General features: G+C 41.0%; 1 protein-coding gene across 8 annotated transcripts in view; it reads left to right on the top strand.

Moving 5' to 3' along the window:
* DNAH10 (dynein axonemal heavy chain 10) overlaps window positions 1–20,473 on the top strand; it is a 183,860-nt gene that overhangs the window by 87,565 nt on the left and 75,822 nt on the right. For 6 of the 8 annotated variants that reach the window (XR_005213945.1, XM_037816526.1, XM_037816527.1 and 3 more), the window contains 9 exons: window positions 3,623–3,856; window positions 5,725–5,847; window positions 7,516–7,749; window positions 9,685–9,908; window positions 15,649–15,918; window positions 16,071–16,254; window positions 17,308–17,442; window positions 18,005–18,157; window positions 19,107–19,295. Coding sequence is in view for 7 of the 8 variants with exons in the window: in XM_037816526.1 (XP_037672454.1) it covers window positions 3,623–3,856; window positions 5,725–5,847; window positions 7,516–7,749; window positions 9,685–9,908; window positions 15,649–15,918; window positions 16,071–16,254; window positions 17,308–17,442; window positions 18,005–18,157; window positions 19,107–19,295 (1,746 nt within the window). In the remaining variant the exon portion in view is untranslated. The remainder of the gene's footprint in view (window positions 1–3,622; window positions 3,857–5,724; window positions 5,848–7,515; window positions 7,750–9,684; window positions 9,909–15,648; window positions 15,919–16,070; window positions 16,255–17,307; window positions 17,443–18,004; window positions 18,158–19,106; window positions 19,296–20,473) is intronic. The other 2 variants (XM_037816528.1, XM_037816529.1) reach the window with 2 other exon arrangements.

Below are 20,473 nucleotides of genomic sequence, written 5' to 3'. Positions count from 1 at the left end.
AGTGGACTATAATGGAGAGCTCAGAAATCAACCCTCACATTTATGGTCATCTGATTTTTGACAAGATGGGAAAGGCCATTTAATTGGAAAGAATAGTCTCTTCAGCTAATGGTGCTGGGAAAACTGGATCTCCATTTGCAAAAAGAAAAAAAAAGGACGCTTACCTCTCACCATATACAGAAATCAACTCAAAATGAATCAAAGACCTTAGAGCTAGAGCTATTAAACTCCTATAAGAAAATGTAGGGAAAATATGTTAGGCAATGGTTCTTAGACTTTACACCCACAGCACAAACAACAAGAGAAAAAATAGATAAATGGGAGTTCATCAAAATTAAAAACTTTTGTGCCTCACAGGTCTTTATCTTGGAAGTAAAACGACAGCCTACACAATGAGAGAAAATATTTGGAAACCACATATCCGATAAAGGATTAATATCCAGAATATATGAGGAAATCCTTCGACTTAACAACAAGGGGACAGACAACACACTTAAAAAATGGGCAAAGGACTTTAACGGGTCTTTCTCCAAAGAAGATATACAAATGGCCAAAAAGTACATGAAAGGATGCCCAACATCATTAGCCATTAGGGAAAATGCAAATCAAAACCACAATGAGATTCCATCTTACACCAATTAGACTGGCTACTATTAAAAAACAGAGAATAACAAGTGTTGGAGAGGATGCAGAGAAATAGGAACACTCATTTATTGCTGGTAGTTTTGTAAAGTGGTGCAGCTGCTGTGGAGGGTGGTTTGGCAGTTCCTCAGAAAGCAAAGTATAGAATTACCATATGACCTGGCAATCCCACTGTTAGGTATGTACCCAAAAGAACTGAAGCAGGGGCTTGAACAGATATTTGTACACCAGTGTTCATAGCAGCATTATTCACAATTGCATAAGGATGGAAGCAACCCAATTGTCCATCCACTGATGAATGGATAAACAATATGTGGTAAACACACATGATGGGAATATTGTTCAGCTGTAGAAAGGAATGAAGTCCTGATGCATGTGACAGCATGGATGAGCCTTGAAGACATCATGTTGTGTGAAATAGGTCAGATACAGAAGGACAGTTGTTGTGTTATCTCACTCTGTTGAGGCAATTAGAATGGGCAAACTCTAGGGTCAGAATCTAGGATATAGGTTGCTGGGGGCAGGGTGGGGATAGAGAATGGGAAGTTGGGGTTTAAAATGTACAGCATCCTATTTGGAATGAGGGAAATGTTTTGGTGATGGATGGTAGCACAGCACTGTGGATGCAACTGGCATTACTGAAATACATGTCTGAATATGATTAGGAGGGGAGGTGTTGGAGCATGTATGTGGTAACAGAACAAAAAAATTAAAAAAAATCCATGGAACTACACTACAAAGACAGTGAACCCTGGGTTAAACCATGGATTTTGATTAATAGTGCAGTTGTAAAAATGTGCTGTCATGAATCGTGGCAGGTGTTCACAGCAAAGCAGGGTGTTAGTGGTGGGGTCTTGTATTTTATTCATGATTGTTCTATAAACCTACAACTTCTCTAATAAACAAAAACAGAAAAAAAAATTTAAAACTGAATTGTTGAAGAAATAGAATTTTTGTCTGTTAGATTTTTTTAATATATGTATTTTTATTGAGATTGTTCACATACCATACAGCTCTCCAAAGATCCAAAGCATACAATCAGTTGCCCATGGTACCATCATACAGCAGTGCATCCATAACAATTAATTTTTTTTTGAATTTTTAGAACATTTTCATTACTCCAGAAAAGAAATAAAGACAAAAAAAGGAAACTCAAATCCTCCCATATCCCTAACCACTCCCCCTCCATTATTAATTCATAGTTTTGGTATAGTACATTTGTTACTGTTGATGAAAGAATGTTAAAATACTACCAACTGTAGTATTTGTTCGCAATAGGTATATATATTTTTTCCTATATGCTTCTCTATTATTAACTTCTAGTTATAGTGTCATACATTTGTTGTAGGTTGTGAGAGAGATTTGTGATATTTGTATAGTTAATCACAAATGTTGCCTACCACAAGATTCACTGTTTTATACATTCCCATCTTTTAAACTCCAATTTTCCTTCTGGTAGCATACGTGACTCTGAGCTTACCCTTTCCACCACCTTCACACTCCTTTCAGCACCGTTAGTTATTCTCACAGTAATGTGCTACCATCACTCGCCTCTATCCATTTCCAAACATTTAAGTTCACCCTAGTTGAACATTCTGTTCATAATAAGCAACCGCTCCCCATTCTTTAGCCTCATTCTATATCCTGGTAACTTATATTTCATGTCTGTGAGTTTACATATTATAATTGGTTCATATCAGTGAGACCCTGCAATATTTGCCTTTATGTGTCTGTCTTATTTCACTCAATATAGTGCCCTCAGGTTTTCTTTGTCAACCCATTTCTTTTAAGACAGTTTTGTTCACACACCATATATTCTGTCCTAAGTAAACAATCATTGGTTCCCTGTATAGTCACATATTTATGTATTCAGCACCATTGCCACTATCTATATAAGGAATCTCCATTTCTTCTACAAAGAAGGAGGAAGAGTCAAAGAAGGCAGAGAGACAAAAGAAAAAGAAAAGAGAAAAAAAAAACAAACACGACAGCTAGAAAGCAACAAAAGGAAAGATAGCATTAACCTAAAGTAGAATAGAGAGTCGGACATTACCAATGTCAGGAGTCCCATACCCTTCCCCTATTCAGTTAGATTTTTTATTGTTTCTAATAATAGTTTCATTTTTTATTTTTTATAAAGTAATGGATGTTCATGGTGGAAAGTTGAGAAAATAGACAAATCACTCATAAGTCCACCTGAAGATACTTATTGTCAATATTTTGTTATATATCCTTCCATACTTAAATATGCACACATGTATACATGCATATACACACATATATAACACACATACCTATGTGCATACACACAAACACACATCCATACACAATCCATATATACATCTATATACACATAAATAACATACATGAACATGGATGAATATCCATCACAAACATAAATATATACACAAATTTACATATATGTGTACAGGCATATACAAAATGCATGCATATAAGCACATGCATATACACACAGATGTGCACACATGTGCATACATCTACCCACATATTGTACTTATGGATCTGATGTGATTCGAAAATGGAATCATAATAGGCATTTTATTTCATAATTTGATTTTCTTGATTAACAGAAGATTAAACCCAGGGGCAAGTGTACCAAAGTCTACAGACCCTGGAAGCTGTCTACCAAGTTGAGACCCTGGTTCTGGGACTTGGTAGCTGAGTGGACTTGGCAAACTTCACATCTGAGTCCTTGTTTCCTTCTCTGTAAAATGGAGACAATAATAATACCTAACTCATTCAGGTTGTTTTGAAGACTAAATGAGACCATGTGTGTAACATGCTCCCCTGGCTCATGGTATAACTATCGTTACTATGACAGAATCTCTGCCTTTTCAGAAAACTGAACCAGGACACCAGGTTGAAGAATTGGTCAAAGGCAGGCCAAGGAAGTTGTTGGATTGGGGTTCTGTTTCCTTAAATTATGTGCCCAAATCATTCTTTTTATATTCCTGACCAGGCTGTGAAGGAAATTCTGGACACATGGGAAAATATGAAATTCACTGTGGTCAAGTACTACAAAGGCACTCAGGAGCGAGGCTACATCTTGGGGTCTGTTGACGACATTATTCAGTGCCTCGATGACAACACTGTCAACCTGCAAAGCATCTCAGGAAGCAGATTTGTAGGGCCTTTTCTGCAAACTGTTCACAAATGGGAAAAAACACTTTCTCTAATTGGGGAAGTTATCGAGGTGAGAGAAGAGACAAAAAGGTTGTTAAGAGCTAATTAGTTTCATAACAGAACCTTTGTATGAGATTGTTTGTATTTAGAAACTAGTGATCTTATTTCATACGTTTTATGTATGTGTGTGTGTATGTATGTATTTTTGGTTGGTTAAAAAGGCTTGGGAGTTTTTTGTTGACTTTTTATTTAGTGATTAATTATAGGAAAAGAATTTTTAGTTTTCAGATTATTAAGGAGTTATAAATTATCAAGGAAGGTAATGACAGGATTCTAGATTTGCATTAAAAAGCCCAATTTTGCACTCCTCTTGACCCCTAGGAGGAGTTTGGAATGGATAATACATGCCTTGATTTATTTGGGGGTGAGGGGCAGAAGTTTAGGGAAATTGATCTGCGTTTTTATTTCAGTGAATGTATTTTTATAGTTTCCAAGTTTCATAGTTTGTTCTTCTTCATATATCCCTATTCTTGTTTAAAACTGTCCTGTTCTTGTTGCAAGGATTATCTTACCTCTTTTATCACGTTGAAAATTTTAAACATATTTATTTTAAAGTCCTTTTCAGATTTCTCTATAATTTTTATTTTCTTAGACAATTTTTATTTCCTTTTTATTGTGCCTTGTGATCATTTCTCATGGTGGTGGGTTTTCTCTGTGCACTGTGATTTTTTTTTTTAGTGCATATTTTGTTTTCTTGTGCTTGCTTCACTTTGTCATGTGTGTGTTTTAAAAAAGTATTTTATTGTGTTTATATATATGTATGTATATCATAGAATTTGCTATTTTAATCATTTTAAGTGTACAATTCAGTAGCATTAATTACACTTACACTGTTGTACAACCTTTACCACTGTCTATTACCAAAACTTTTTCATTACCCCAAACATAAACTCTGTTCCCTTTAAACAATAATTCACCATTTAACCTCCTCCCTTCCCTTGGTAACCTCTCATTACTTCCTGTCTCTATGAATTTGTTTACTCTAGGTACTTCATATAAGTGGTATTATGCAATATTTGCCCATTTGTGTCTGGCTTCTTTCACTTCGAATATTTGCGAGGTTCATGTATGTAGGAGCATATATCAGAACTTCATTCCTTTTTACGGCTGAATAATATTCCACTGTATGGGTAGACTGCATTTTGTTTATCCAATCATCCATTGATGGTCACTTGGGTTTCCCTCTTTTTGGCTATTGTGAATAGTGCTGCTGTGAGCACTGATGTACTGTCATGTGTCTTTGAAGTTCCCCCAACTTGGTCTGTAGCACTGGGCAGCTCCAGACAAGGTCTTATATTAGGTACTCTGGGGCTCTCCTCCTTTGTGGGAAATTCTGCTCCAGACCCCCGAGAGCAACCCAGGCTTGACTCATTCGTTATTTTTTGCGTGACTTCCTTTCTTTCCTCCCCTGGCCACAGGTAAGGGGCTCGTTCCTGGCCACAGCCCGAGCTTTGAGTGGTTGATTACAAACCTGGTTCCCTGGCTTGAGTGCACTCAGGCCCTGGCCTCCCGTCACGCGCGATCTTGCCTCGTTTTCGTGTGGGCTTCTGTGCGGTTCTGTCTTTGATTCCTATGGATCGGGGGTTCCAACCTCTGCTTACATCTAGAAGCTTCCTCCCCATCCCAGGCTGGTGTGGAGGGTTTCCTTTTGCTTTCAAGTGTGGCTTTGTATTTTTACATACTTAATCATGCTTTATCCAGCATTCCTGTATGTTTGGGTTGGAGGGGAGTGGTTATGTATGTGCTCTCTCTGCCGTCTTTCCTGGGAAGTCCTTTGACCTGAGATGGTGTGAATTTGTCCTGGGTTGGGGGGAGCTTTGGTCTGCACACCTGAGGCATTCGCTAACCTGTGCCGATACTAACACTGTGTGTTTACAGGTATGGATGTTGGATCAGAGAAAATGGATGTATCTCGAAAGCATTTTTATTGGTGGAGATATTCGATCACAACTTCCAGATGAGGCGAAAAAGTTTGACAACATTGATAGAATATTTAAAAGGGCAAGTGACTGGCTTCTAGTTTAGTCATGAAAGAAAGAGGGTTATTTGAAATTCTTTTACTTTTGCATGCAGTATTTTCTCTATTAGGGTCTTCTGAATTTTTTTCTATCATACTATATGACTTTAATATGTTCAGTAAAAATTTGATCTCTAGCTGCTGGCTCATGACTGAAACTTTTTTAATGTTTATTTTTTATTATAAAATTGTACTTTTATAATTTTGTGTTATAATTTTTATAAGTTAAAAAAATGTATCTTGCATGGTCCTGTCAACTTTTTATGACCACTTTGATATGTCATATATTTTTTATCTTATATGTATGTAGATTTAAAAACAATTATAATCATTCTGTGTACAATTTTATATCTTATAATTTCCTCTTAATATTGTGAGAAACATTATTTCATATTATGAATCCATCTGAGAAAATATTTTCATGGTCTCATATTATATTCCAGTGAGTTCTTGACCTTAAGTCGAATTGATTTTTCTTTAGCAGTTGGACGTTTTGTTGAACCAAATTCTTTGTTTTCATCAATAATGTGTAAGTTGGTGCCTAAGGCTTTTCCCATGTTTGGGATGAATATCTTAAAATAGGGTTGTTAGAAGGTAAATTGCCAACAAAAAGGTTTGCTCCTTTTAAAACCTTTCCAGAAAGGGCTGCACATGTTCTCATGGCTGGTGATGGGACCAGGATTTTATCCCAGGTCTCCTGACCCCAGAGCCCGGGCACTTTGCCACTTGGCTCTGCTATTGTGTTCATCAGTTATGAGTGGCCAGTTCATGTTTTGTCTCCTTTATCCACCAGAGTTTATTTTTTTCTTATCCATTTGCTCCATTTGGATTAACTCCTTTTTTTAAACTTAAAGAAAATTACACAACAAATATCTAGTTGTTATACAAGGACTTAGACATTATGAATAAGCTGAATGAATGAATGAATGAATGAAGTACCTGCAGTTCCTTTACTTTAGATGACCACTTTTAATAGTTTGTCATATATCGTTCCAGAATTTGTTCTATTCCTATGTAAACATATACAGAACTAGAGAAGTAAATACATACATATTCTGTAAAAGTAGAGTCATTCTTACTAATATAATTGGCTTTTTTCATGGAACATCTTTGACATGCATTTCAATAAACAACATCAAAATTATCACTTACCGCAGCTGCTTGGTGTTCCATTGTATGAATTACTTACCTAACTCCGTCTTGTTAGAGATTTTGGTTATTTCATTTTTCCTTCTTTTTTGCTAGTATAAATATATGCTGTAGCGAGCATTTTGGTATCTGTAGATTGCTCAAAGTGGAATTGCCGGGTTCATTCATTCAACAGTCTTGATTGAGAGTCTCCTGGGTGCAAGCATGTTGTGGGTACCTGGGGCACATCAGTGAACAAAACAGATAAAAGGTTGACCTTCGAGCAGAGAGAGAATTTGCTTATCAGAAATAAGCAAATTATACATTGTACTTTAGAAGGTGCTACGGATATACTTACTTAAAAATGTGACAGATGTTGCTGAACTGCCCTTGCTCGAGGCTGTGGTTGTGGGTGGTCTGCTAGTTTTGTTCTGCCTGTGCCATGGCGCTGGCAGATGCCTGCTCTGGGCACAAGAACACTCGTGCCTGCTTTGCTTACCCCTTCTCCTCTGGTCCTTGTCCAGATAATGGGCGAGACTCTGAAAGACCCGGTGATCAAGAGATGCTGCGAAGCCCCAAACCGCCTCGGTGAGTTACAGAACATCAGCGAGGGCCTCGAGAAATGCCAGAAGAGTTTAAATGACTACTTAGACTCCAAGAGAAATGCTTTCCCGCGGTTTTTCTTCATTTCTGATGACGAGCTGCTCAGCATCCTGGGCAACAGCGACCCGCTCTGTGTCCAGGAGCACATGATCAAGGTCAGCCACCCTGGTCTTCACCTAGGGACCCCAGCGTCGTCCCTGCAATCTGCTTTACCCTGTGTCTCTTTGCAGTGATGCTCACCCCAGAGGTTTACGACTGTGGTGCTGTTGATTTTATGTGAAGCATAAAGCTGGTGAAATTCACTTAGTTTGAATTTACACCAGAACTCAGCTGTTATTTGTTGCTATTTTTACACAGCCCCCAAAATAGCATTTTTTTGAAGACATAGGAACACACAAAAGACTAACATAATAAACAGAGAGACAATAAAGGATAATGGTTTAGCACACAGATTCTGGAGCTAGATTGCCTGGGTTCGAATCTTGGCTCTGTGCTGATTTGCTGTGTGACCTTCAGCAAGTTCCTTAACCTTTGTGGGCATCTAGTTCCTCATGTGTAAATGAGGGAACCCAACAGCTACCTGTGTCAGTGGGCTTGTTATAAAGGGAAAATGAATTAATTTTATTTGTAAAGTACATAGGACAGTACCTGTCTTCCGCTGTGGGTGAAATAACCTCATCCACCAGACAAAATGGATCCTTGTTAACATTTAAGTCAATTTGTTTTGTCTCCTGTTCTTTATTTTGGAAAATAAAATCTTACAGATGAAAGTGACATACCCTTTGTGCCCCACCCTCATCCATAGTTCCTCTTTTGCTTTCTAGGGGCAGCCACTGCCATGAGCCTGCTATGACTTTCCACTCCATGTTTTCATGCTTTTGGATAAACGTGTGTATCCATGAACAATACAGAATGGCAGGGAAGATAGCAGAGACATCTGTCCCCTGTGATAGAGAACAGAGCATGGCCAGATGCCATGCTTGGCCAGCTACGTTTAGTATTGGCAAGAGCAGAGTTTCTTACCATGTCAAGCAGCATCCCTGGCCTCTCCCCCAAATGCCACTTGCACCTTTTTTCCCAGCTGTGACAACCAGAATTGTTTCCTGACATTGCCCAGTGGCCCCTGAGGGCAAAATCATTCCCAGTCGGGAACTGCTCTTCTAGAGTAAGTCCTTTATTCCAAATAAATGAAACACTTCAGATCAACTGCTTTACTTCATTGTTTCCCTTTAATTAGTGTTGGCTTCCTTCTTCAAGTAAGAGTCATATTTTTTATTTCATGCTTTCCTTCTTCACAGAGGAGGCTTACGTTCTGTTTCCACTTTTATAAACAAATATTTTACTGTTAAAAAAAATGTGTAGTTAGAAGTTCTTCATTTACTGCCAGCACCTTTTGCAGAACTCTGATTTTTCCAGTAAAGCCTGTTGCCCTTCTCTGCTGCTCCCTTTCTGATCTGCAGTGCCCTCTCTTTCATATGGCATGACTTATGGGACTCATTCTCCTGAATGTTATTCTGATTAATAACAATGACAATAGCCAACAAATGCCAAGTGTTGCCCTTGTGTGCCAGCACTTCACACACAGTCTCATTTGATCCTCCCATCAATCCCATCTTGTAGGTGCCATAATTGCATTCATTCTATGCTGAGGATACTTGCTGAGAGAAGACAAACAGATTGTCCAGCTACCCAATTGGACAGTGGAGAAGCTGGGATTCAATCATAAATTGCTAATTCCCAGCTCTAGGGTGTTTATTTGCTGGGCTATTCCTCCTTTTCCGTGTTACACTGGTACCTATGTGTAGACACTGCCCCACACCAGCAGATGCACTAGCATCTTAAGTGGAGGGAGCATGTTTTCTTTTTCTTTTTCACCAGAGATCTGGCACAGCACAGGGTAAATTAAAATACCCAATTAAAGTCAGTCAGATGAACAAACAACTGCGTGCATGAACATCCCTTTGGTGTGTGATCTCAGCTGGCCTGTTGCTGGTGCTTGCATCCTGCCAGTTCTGATGGGGCACATGGGCTGTCCTTTGCCTCCAGAACTCTGAGAGTATTTCAGGCTGGCTTCTCCCACTGTGTTGCAGATGTATGACAACATAGCAGCCCTGAGGTTTAATGATGGGGAGAGTGGAGAAAAACTAGTGTCAGCCATGATTTCAGCAGAAGGAGAAGTCATGGAATTTCGGAAGATAATCCGGGCCGAAGGGCATGTGGAGGACTGGATGACGGCAGTTTTGAATGAAATGAGAAGAACCAACAGACTAATTACCAAAGAGGCTATTTTTAGATACTGCGAAGACAGAAGCAGGTAAGGTGAACATGTGATACTTTATCATATTAATAGTCAAAGTAGATTTTGACTATTAATTTTTAAAAATATATATAGCAGTTTTATTTATAGTTATAGAAATTTGGAAGCAACCAAGATGCCCTTCCATGGGTGAATGGGTAAACAAACTCTGGCACATCCCTACAATGGAATTTTTTTAAGCAGTTTTTTTAGATATATTGACATACCATACTATCCATCCAAAGTGTACAATCCATGGCTCCTAGTATAATCACAGAGTTGTTTACTCATCACTATAATCAATTGTAGAACATTTTCGTTTCTCCAAAAAAGAAAAACCCCATATCCCTTATCCCCCCTTTATTATTGATACTTAGCATTGGTGTGGTACTTTTTTGACAACCGATGAAAGAATATTAAAATATTACTGTTAACTATAGTCCATAGTTTGCATTAGGTGTATTTTTCCCATATACCTCCCTATTGTTAACGCCTAGTAATAGTGATGTACTTTTGTTCTAGTTCATGAGAGAACTTTCTTATATTTGTACTATTAACCACAGTCATCATCCACAACATTGACTTAATTTTGAGGGTTTTGAGTGGATTGACCAATATTTCAAATGAGGTTTTCCTTTCTATCAATAGCTACATTAGCTGACAAATATCTGTATATTTATCACCTGGTATAGTGCTTCTCTGAGTTGGGGTCCCCAGCCCTGCACCTTCAGCATACCCTGGAAACTTGTTAGAAATGCAGATTCTTGGGCCCCACTTCAGACCTGCTGCATCAGAAGCTCTGGGATCTGTGTTTTAACAAGCCCTTCCAGGTGATTCTGAGCATGCTCAGTGTGAGGACCAGTGACCTAGGGAATCAACAGAAAACAGGTGTTTAGTATAGGACTGATTATGAACATAGGTTAATCAGTAAAGTTGTTGTTATAAAGAAGACTTTGTTAACCAAAAATACCTTTATTTTAGTCTGAAAATAGCAAATCTGTTTTCTTCTTTTTCCAAGATAATCATGATTCACTTACAAAAGCCTTTGAAGTATTTCCCTTTAATGAGAAACTTAGCTTTATGGAATCTAAACACTGAAAGGTTAAAAAAAAAAAATCCCATTTTGCTGCCAGTAGGCAACAAAACAGACTCAAGCAAGTCAAGGAAATCCAGTGATACCTCAGGTTCTTCTCCAGGAACCAGCATTATTGTATTCTACCCATTTGGCAAAATCTGATCCAGTTTAGTAATTGCATTAACTTCTGACACCAACTGCAGTGCAGTTCTGGTTCTAAATACCTGGAATTCAGTCATGTTCACAGGTTCAGGGATCAGTCCCCACCACACTGCTGTGGCTTCAGACACCAGGTTCAAGTTCAAGAGTTCCCAGGCCACCCACACTTCCGGCCAACTGGCTTACAAATTCATGGGTTCCCACCATCCTCCACATTCAGTAATTCACTAGAACGACTCAGAACTCTGGAAAGCCCTATACTTAGGATTACAGTTTTATTATAGCAAAAAGGGTACAAATAAGAGACACGTAGAGTGAGATCCGGGAGGGTCCCTAAGTGCGAAGTTCTATCAGGATGTGTCACCCTCCCGGCACATTGATGTATTTTATCAACCAGGGAAGCTTGCCTGAGCTTCAGTGTCCAGAGCTTTTATTGGGGTTTCATTATGGAGGCAAAATGGATTGAATCAAGGCCTTTGTGGTTGAACTCTATATCCAGTCCCCTTCCCTTCCTGGAGATCAGGCTGAGATCATGTGGCCCAGCACCTTAATCCCGTGGTTGGTCTTTCTATCTGGCCAGCTCCACCCTTAGACTACAGGAGGTTGACTCTGCCCTGGTCTTTTCATTAGCATAAACTATCTGGTGTGGTCTGGAGCCCCACCTGTGAATAACAAAGATGTAGAGGGTATTCCCAGGAACAGGGACAAAGGCCATCCCAAAGTTCCTTATTATACAACAGCAATCCTCTTCTTTTCTGGTGTGATTCCCCTGGCTGCAGCAGCTGGATGGGTTAATGGTAGCATTGACTGCCATGGCTGTACCAGAAGTGTACTGCCTAAACAAATGTTTTAAAGTTATATGCCAGAGGGGATCCAAGATGGCGGCATAGAGAGGAGTGGAAGCTAAGTAGTCCCCCTGGAAAAACTAAAAGAAAAAAAACCAGAAACAACTAGTAAATAATCCAGAATAACTGCAGGGGGACAAACGTGACCATCCACTCATCATACACTAAACTGAATTGAGAGGAATGCCCGAGATCACAGCATAAAATCTGTAAGTAAGAACTGCAGATCCAAATTGGGAGACCCCTCCCCCACAGCCCAAGCTACAAAGCCTCGTGGTGCCAGAGAGAAGCTTTCTTCCAGCAAAGGAATATAGCTCCGCTGAGCTTCAACTGAGGTTTTAATTAGCGAGTGTGAACTGCTCACTACGAGGTACGAATCCCCAACAAGTAGACAGAGGCTTTGGGTGACGACTGACCTTGGAGAGCTAGAGGGTCACCACGGACTAGCTCTGTTCCTTTTTCGACTCAGTGGAGAAAGCCTCAGCCATTTTCAGTTCCCAGTTCTGTGTCTCAAACAGGGGTGTGGCACAGGCAGAGAGACCATTGAAATGCTAATGACCTCCCCCTAGGGCGTCTATCTTCTCTAAGAGGAAAGAGGTGGGGCCCAGCTCTACTAGCTGCCTTTCATTCAGAACTTACATTAGTCAAGAATTAATAGGCTAATCTTTGCATCAGGCAGAGAGCATCCCTGCATGGCCTGGTGGCCCAGGGCTTCCCTTGAGGGATGACGTGCACTAGTGATGTAGCACAGCCTTCCCTCAGCAGACGTCCTGAAAGATCACAGCTGAGAAGGGGGGCCCGCTCGGAAAACCCAGGGACGCTACATCAATGCCGGTGGTTTGTGGGTCGGCGACAGAGAAAATCTGGGGCAAAACTGAAATGAATGCTTAGACTCTTGCAACAGCCTTGAATCTCCGGGAACACCTGGGAGGTTTGAATATTAAAGCTGCCCTGCCTGCCTAACCACCCAGACACACGCCCCGCATTCAGGGCGGACAGCTCCAACAACAAACCCAAACTGAGTTCCCCAACTGAACCCCACAAAAATCATTTCCCCACACAACACAGAGACAGAGTTGGGGAGAACTGACTTGAGGGGTATAGGTGACTCGCAGACGCCTTCTGCTGGTTAGTTGGAGAAAGTGTACGCCACCAACTTGTATTTCTGAAAAATTAGATGGGTATTTTTTTTTACAACTTGAAAGAACCCTATCAAGCAAAGCCAATGCCAAGAGACCAAAAACAACAGAAAATCTTAATGCATATGATAAAACCAGATGATATGGAGAACCCGATCCAAAACACCCAAATCAAAATATCAGAAGAGACACAGTACTTGGCACAATTAATCAAACAATTACAATCGAGGAACGAAAGCATGGCACAGGATATAAAAAACATGAAGAAGACCATGGAGCAGGATGAAAGGGACGTAAAGAAGACCTTAGAAGAGCATAAAGAAGAAATTGCAAGATTAAATAAAAGGAAGATCTTATGGAAATAAAAGAAATTGTTGGCCAAATTAAAAAGACTCTGGATACTCATAATACAAGATTAGAGGAAGTTGAACAACGACTCAGTGTCCTAGAGGTCCACAGAACAGAAAATGAAAGAACAAAAGAAAGAATGGAGAAAAAAATCGAAAAAATTGAAAAGGATCTCAGGGATATGATAGATAAAATAAAATGTCCAGATTTAAGAATCATTGGTGTCCCAGAAGGGGAAGAGAAGGGTAAAGGTCTAGAAAGAGTATTCAAAGAAATTGTTGGGGAAAATTTCCCAAGCCTTCTACACAATATAAATACACAAAGCATAAATGCCCAGCGAACTCCAAATAGAATAAATCCAAATAAACCCACTCCGAGACATATTCTGATCAGACTCTCAAATACTGAAGAGAAGGAGCAAGTTCTGAAAGCAGCAAGAGAAAAGCAATTCACCACATACAAAGGAAACAGCTTAAGACTAAGTAGTGACTACTCAGCGGCCACCATGGAGGCAAGAAGGCAGTGGCATGACATATTTAAAATTCTGAGAGAGAAAAATTTCCAACCAAGAATACTTTATCCAGCAAAACTCTCCTTCAAATTTGAGGGAGACCTTAAATTTTTCACGGACAACAAATGCTGAGAGAGTTTGCCAATAAAAGACCTTCCCTACTTCAGATACTAAAGGAGCCCTATTGACAGAGAAACAAAGAAAGGAGAAAGAGATAAAGAGAATTTTAACATATATGTATAGAACCTTACATCCCAAATCACCAGGATACTCATTTTTCTCTAGTGATCACAGATCTTTCTCCAGAATGGACCATATGCTGGGACATAAAACAAGCCTCAATAAATTAAAAACAAACAAACAAAAAAAAACAAAAAAAAATTGAACAGATTCAAAGCACAATCTCTGACCACAATGGAATGCAAATAGAAGTCAATAATTTTTGAATTGTAACTCCACTCTTTACTTCCTGCATGATATAAAATACAGAAACTCTAATGACAAATCAGTAGTTTTGAACTCAATGTAAAATATGTAATTTTTGACAAGAACTATATAAAGGTGGGGGAATGGAGGAGTATAGGTACATAGTTTATGTGTCCTATTGAAATTAAGTTGCTATCAAAGAAAAACAAGAATGTTATGGATTTAAGAGTTTAATTTTAAGCCCCACAGTAAACACAAAGAAATTATCAGAGAATATGACCATAGAGATGAAAAGTAGAGTATGGATTAAGAGAAATGGGGGAAGGGGCAATGGGGAGTTAAGAAATGAGTGTAGGGTTGCTGTTTGAGGTGAAGGGAAATTTCTAGTAATGGATGGTGGGAAGCTGATAGCATTACAACATTCTAAATGTGATTAATCCCACTAATGGAATGCTAGGGAGAGGGTGGAATGGGAAGATTTAGGCTGTCTATATGTTTCCACAATTGAGAAAAAAAAAAAAAGACAGTCTAAATAGATGACAATTAAATGCCAAGGATGACCCTGGATGGGATCTGAGGATGGAGGACAGGAGGCTCAAAGGGACATGGTTGAGACATAAGGAAAAGGAAATATGGAATGTAAGCTTTGTATCATTGTTGAATCTCTTGTACTTCTTAGCTGCGCTTAATGGGATTGCATAAAAGAATGTACTTGTTCATGGGAGTTGTGTATGTGAATTATGGTGTTTGTTCAAGGATGTGTGCAGCTTGCTCTCATATATTCAGAAGACAGAGCAATAGATGATGGGTGATAGATAGGAAGAGAGGGAGGGAGGGAGAGAGGGAAAGAAATAGCAGTGTGACAACATGTTAAAGTTAGTGGATCGGGGTATCGGTGGGGGAGGTCAGGGAATGCTGGAGTTCTGTGTATGGGGTTTGTATTGTTTTTGCAACTGTTCCTATAACTTTGAATTTATTTCAAAATAAAAGGTAGAAAAAAAAGTTATATGCCATTTTTCTACTCGGGCAAGTATCTACAACAGTGTGTGTGTGTGTGTGTGTGTGTGTGTGTGTGTGTGTCCATAGGCCTGATATTTCATTATTTAGCCAGAAGAGTCTTACTGCCATTTGCCTGCTTGGAATTTTTACTTTGCCATTTCTATTCCAGTATAAAGAAGTAAAATTCTTTACACTGGGGGAAAACATCCCCACTCCCTAGGAGAAAACATATCTTAAAGGTGTGTTTCTTATGTAGAGTCGACTGGATGCTCCTGTACCAAGGCATGGTGGTGCTGGCCGCGAGCCAGGTGTGGTGGACCTGGGAGGTTGAAGATGTCTTCCACAAAGTAAAACAAGGGGAGAAGCAGGCCATGAAGCACTACGGCAGGAAAATGCACCAGCAAATTGATGAATTGGTGACTCGGATCACTATGCCCTTGAGCAAAAATGACAGGAAGAAATACAACACGGTTCTCATCATTGACGTGCACGCCAGAGACATAGTTGATTCTTTCATAAGAGGCAGGTGAGGACCCTCCAAGGGGACTGGAGTGTCAGGATTCATTCTTTATCCATCTCTGGTCTCCCTCAACCACCTCGCCTTCGTCCTTCATGCCTGCCTTCTCTTTCATCACATCTTCCTCCTTTTTAATTCATCTCCCATTTCTCATCTTCCAGCATTCTTGAGGCCCGGGAGTTTGAATGGGAAAGTCAGCTGCGGTTTTATTGGGACCGAGAACCAGATGAACTCAACATCCGCCAGTGTACGGGAACCTTCGGCTACGGTTACGAGTACATGGGATTGAACGGGAGATTGGTCATCACTCCCCTTACGGACCGAATTTACCTGACCCTCACTCAGGTGATTACTGACTTGCCCTTTGGTTCTGACCTGCCTGTAGGTTATACATTTTTCTCTAAGCATGACGACGGGAATTGTGATAGTCAGTGACATCATCGCTTTAAACCCATAAAAGGATCTTCAGTGTGAAATGTGACCCAATTGCTGCCATTTGGGATTGGGATGTTGCAAGTTTAGGAGGTCCCCAAGACAACCACCTTCATATACAGTAATTTGCTGAAAGGACTCAGAGAACTCAGCAAAGCTGTTATACTCACAGTTATGGTTTATTACAGCGAAAGGATGCAGGTCAAAATCAGCAGAGGACAGAGGTGCACAGGGCATTTTCCAGGAGAGCTCAGGCATAGAACTTCCATTTGGCCTCTCAGTGGAGTAGTGAGCACAGCTCTTATTTCTCTCAGCAGCAGTGTGTGGCAGCACGCACAGAGTATTGCCAACCAGAGAAGCTCACCTCTCACCTGAGCCTTGGTGTCCAGCGTTTCTATTAGGGGCTGGTCATGCGGACATGGCTGGCCGTCCACGGTCTGACCATAGCCTCCAGTCCCTCTGGAGGCTGAGCTGATACATGTGGCCCAAAGCCTCCACCATAAATCATTTTGTTAGGCTATGTGTTGTAGCCCAAAGCCCCCCAGCTACACAAAGACACACTTTAAAGGCGGGGCTATCCAAGGGCTTTAAGGTTAGCTCCCAGGAGCTGAGGGCAAAAGGCCAAAGCTTTCTTTGGGCAGTTAATCTTTTACTGCACAGATACTCATGTGCCCATGAATGTCTTCTCCGAGATCCACTGGGGCGTCACCCTCACAGCCCAAGGCCAGTTTCTAGCACATTGCTTAGTCCCTGGTACACTGGTCCCTATATAATGGGTAGAGATCAATGGGAAAATGCAGAAAGAAATGTTAAAAATGGTGACTGTCAAAAAGGTGAGTGTGAACTTATCCATTGCCATGTATGTTTATATTCCACATATATTGATTGCCATAGTGCTAAACTTGGAAATGACACCTGTTTCCTTATGTGAATCAGAAAACATGTTTTACATTTGGCTTGTAACAGGCACTTTCCATGTATCTGGGTGGAGCTCCTGCTGGCCCAGCAGGTACCGGCAAAACAGAGACCACCAAAGACCTTGCCAAAGCCTTGGGCTTGCTGTGTGTTGTAACCAACTGCGGAGAAGGCATGGACTACAAAGTAAGGAGTGGGTGTCACTTTTGGTACTAGCTTATTAGAAAGAGAGCTCAAAGTGGTGCATGGCAGGAAGGCATTCTGCCTCACACTCTCAGTGAAATGACGTGGCAGTGGTTGGGAGAATGTAGTAGATGACAACAGTCGCAGAACTTGAATGTGTTTTGTTAGAAGCAATGTAGAGCACAAGTCCCAGATGTAAATGTTTATCAGAGTCAACAGCCAACAGATGGGATAGAGAGCAGTGGGGACTGTGGTCAACTGGAAAGCATTGCCCCATGGGAAGGGGGCACCACCGCTCAGTTTTAGTCAGTTGTTGCTGTTTGGGAAAGTGGACAGAGTATTGTTAGATTTTCCAGTCTGTCAACAGAAGCCAGAAATCTGGAGTTTTACATGAAAATCCTTGGTTTGTTAGTGGGAGATAGCCTATGAGAGGCCTTGCAGGTTTTGCCAGAAAGATCCATCGGGGGGTGGCTGGATGATTTTCTGCCAATCTGAACATGTCATTGTTTGCTTTAATTTAGAAAATGTATCCATAGATATGTCACTTACAATTTCTTCATTCCAGGCCATTGGGAAGATTTTCTCTGGCCTTGCCCAGTGTGGGGCTTGGGGCTGCTTTGATGAGTTTAATCGGATTGATGCCTCTGTGCTCTCAGTTATCTCATCTCAGATTCAGACAATTCGAAACGCTCTGATCCATCAGTTAACCACGTTCCAGGTGAGGATATGATGTTCACGTGGATCATGTCTGTAGGATGCAAACTGCCACGTTACCTTTGAAACATCAGATGGCGGGGGCTTGCCTTCCAGACAGCTTTTCTGTGGATGAAGATGGGCCAGAGTTTTGTTTTTAAACTGAGGCGGTCAGGATTCCCTAAGTTATCATTATCTTTGGTAATTAAGGACTGTAATGGACTATTACAGGACCTCAAACTAGTTCCAGACATATGTCTGTTAGTTACAGACAGGCAAGGCAGTGTTTTCAAGTTCCACGGAGAGACAATGGAGGCTCAACCTTAGGCTAACGAGACTAAAAAATGTAGATTCCTGCAGTTCATTGGTACTTGGGGCAAGTGGAGGTTTCTTAAAGGATTCCGAGGTGGAATTCTTTAGGAAGCATTAATAACATTAATTCCAGGCTCCCAGATCAGTGTGGAGGTGGGAACAGGAAGGGGACAGCAACTGGCATTGATGAAAATCTGCTTTGTGTGAAGTATCGGGCATATCTTAGGTAGATTGTCTCATTTAGTCACCACCACCATGTTAAGAGGTAGTTTGTATCCCTGTTGTATCTCTGTTTGGCAGAAAAGGAAACTGAGACTCAGAGAGGTTAAGTAACCTGCTGAGAGTCATACAGCTAACATGTGAGAGATTCTTGAGTCAGCCCCAGGCTACACTCTTTCCCGTGCATCAGCTACTTCCCAAGTGCAGAGCCCCTTGGTTCAGATCAGAGTGGGGGTGTCAGCTGAGACTTGCCCTGCCCAGAAGACGTGGGCCTCGAGCAAGAGGACTCTTCATTTAACACCTGGCGAGAGAAAAGGCACAAATGGTGTTGTCTGCCTCCTACCTGTAGAAAATCAACAGCTGTGAGGCTCACCCTGACCTTCTTTCCCCTGAGCTGGGCCGGGCTGGCATATTACTCTCCTTTCTTTCCTGTCATCCCCCAGTTTGAAGGGCAGGAGATCTCCCTGGACCCACGCATGGGTATCTTCATCACCATGAATCCAGGCTATGCTGGCCGCACAGAGCTGCCCGAGTCAGTGAAGGCCCTCTTCAGGCCCGTGGTGGTGATCGTGCCCGACCTGCAGCAGATCTGCGAGATCATGCTTTTCTCCGAGGGTTTCCTGTGGGCCAAGGTGGGTCTTGGCATGCACGGGATGCTTGGGACCCTACCCGGCCTGCCTTCTGGCCGGGTTTTCCCAAAACTGTCATTCTATGAGGCATTCATTTTCCTTCGCTTTATTATGAACCCCCCTCCCACTATTTTTATTTTAACTTTTCCTTTTGCAAGAATTTAAGATGCACAAGAAGTTGCAAAAATAGTACAGAGAGTTCCCATGTCCCCTTCCCCCAGCTTCCCCAGTGATAACATCTTGCATAACCACAGCACATTGTGGAAACCAGGAACTTGAGGTTGGTAAGACACTATTCACTCAGGCACAGGCAGTATTCGATTTCATCAGTTTTCATAGTACCCCCCTTCTTTTGGTGTGTGGGTGTGTGAATTTTTCTTGTGTGGACTAGAATACCCACTTCTACAGTCGGGGTCCAGAACTGTTCACCCCCTACAGAATCCCTCCATCCCCACAAAGCAGCTCCCTTGTGTTACCTTTAATGGACACACTCTCCCCCCAACCTGACCCCTCGTGAGCCGCTGACCTGTTCCCCATCACTCTATGTCACTCTGAGAATGTCATATAAATGGAATCGCACAGCATGCAACCCCTTGAGGTGGGCTTCTTTCACCCAGCATAATGTCCTTTAGAGGATGTAGCCAAAAAAATTTACAGATAACTCCTTTATCCTCTCTTTAGGTGTCTATAAAGGTATGCATATACATTTTCCCTGGAAAAGGTACAAACTAGCTAACACTGTCAGCATAAAGGATTGTTAGGTTGCTCTTCTGCAAATTTTTTTTTAAAGGCTCTTGTCACCTATTATTTTACAACATTTGGAGTTTGGGTGGTAAGAGCTCTTGTTCTTAGTTTTCATTTCCAAAATGCCCTGCCACTGTCAAGGACAAGAAGCAGGTTTTCAGTCCTTGACATGGAGGAAGTGACGGACTCATCCTCAAAGTGCTTATGGGAGAAGCCTCAATAACATGTTTGGGTCACAATAAACAAGAAGCATATTTTTGAAGTGTGACCACTAGGATTTAAAAAGTTGGCTGGGTTCTGATTTTGTTTCCTAGCTGATAAATACCATACAGTGTGTTGGCTTAAACAGTGGGAATTTATTGGCTTATGATTTTGAGACTGAGAAGTCCAAAATCGAGGCATCAGCAACGTGATGCTTTCTCTCCAAAAACTGTGGT

This window comes from Choloepus didactylus, chromosome 23, assembly GCF_015220235.1.
Source record: "Choloepus didactylus isolate mChoDid1 chromosome 23, mChoDid1.pri, whole genome shotgun sequence".
NCBI classification, from domain to species: Eukaryota; Metazoa; Chordata; class Mammalia; order Pilosa; family Megalonychidae; genus Choloepus; species Choloepus didactylus.
This window is presented reverse-complemented; position numbering and strand designations above follow the sequence as displayed.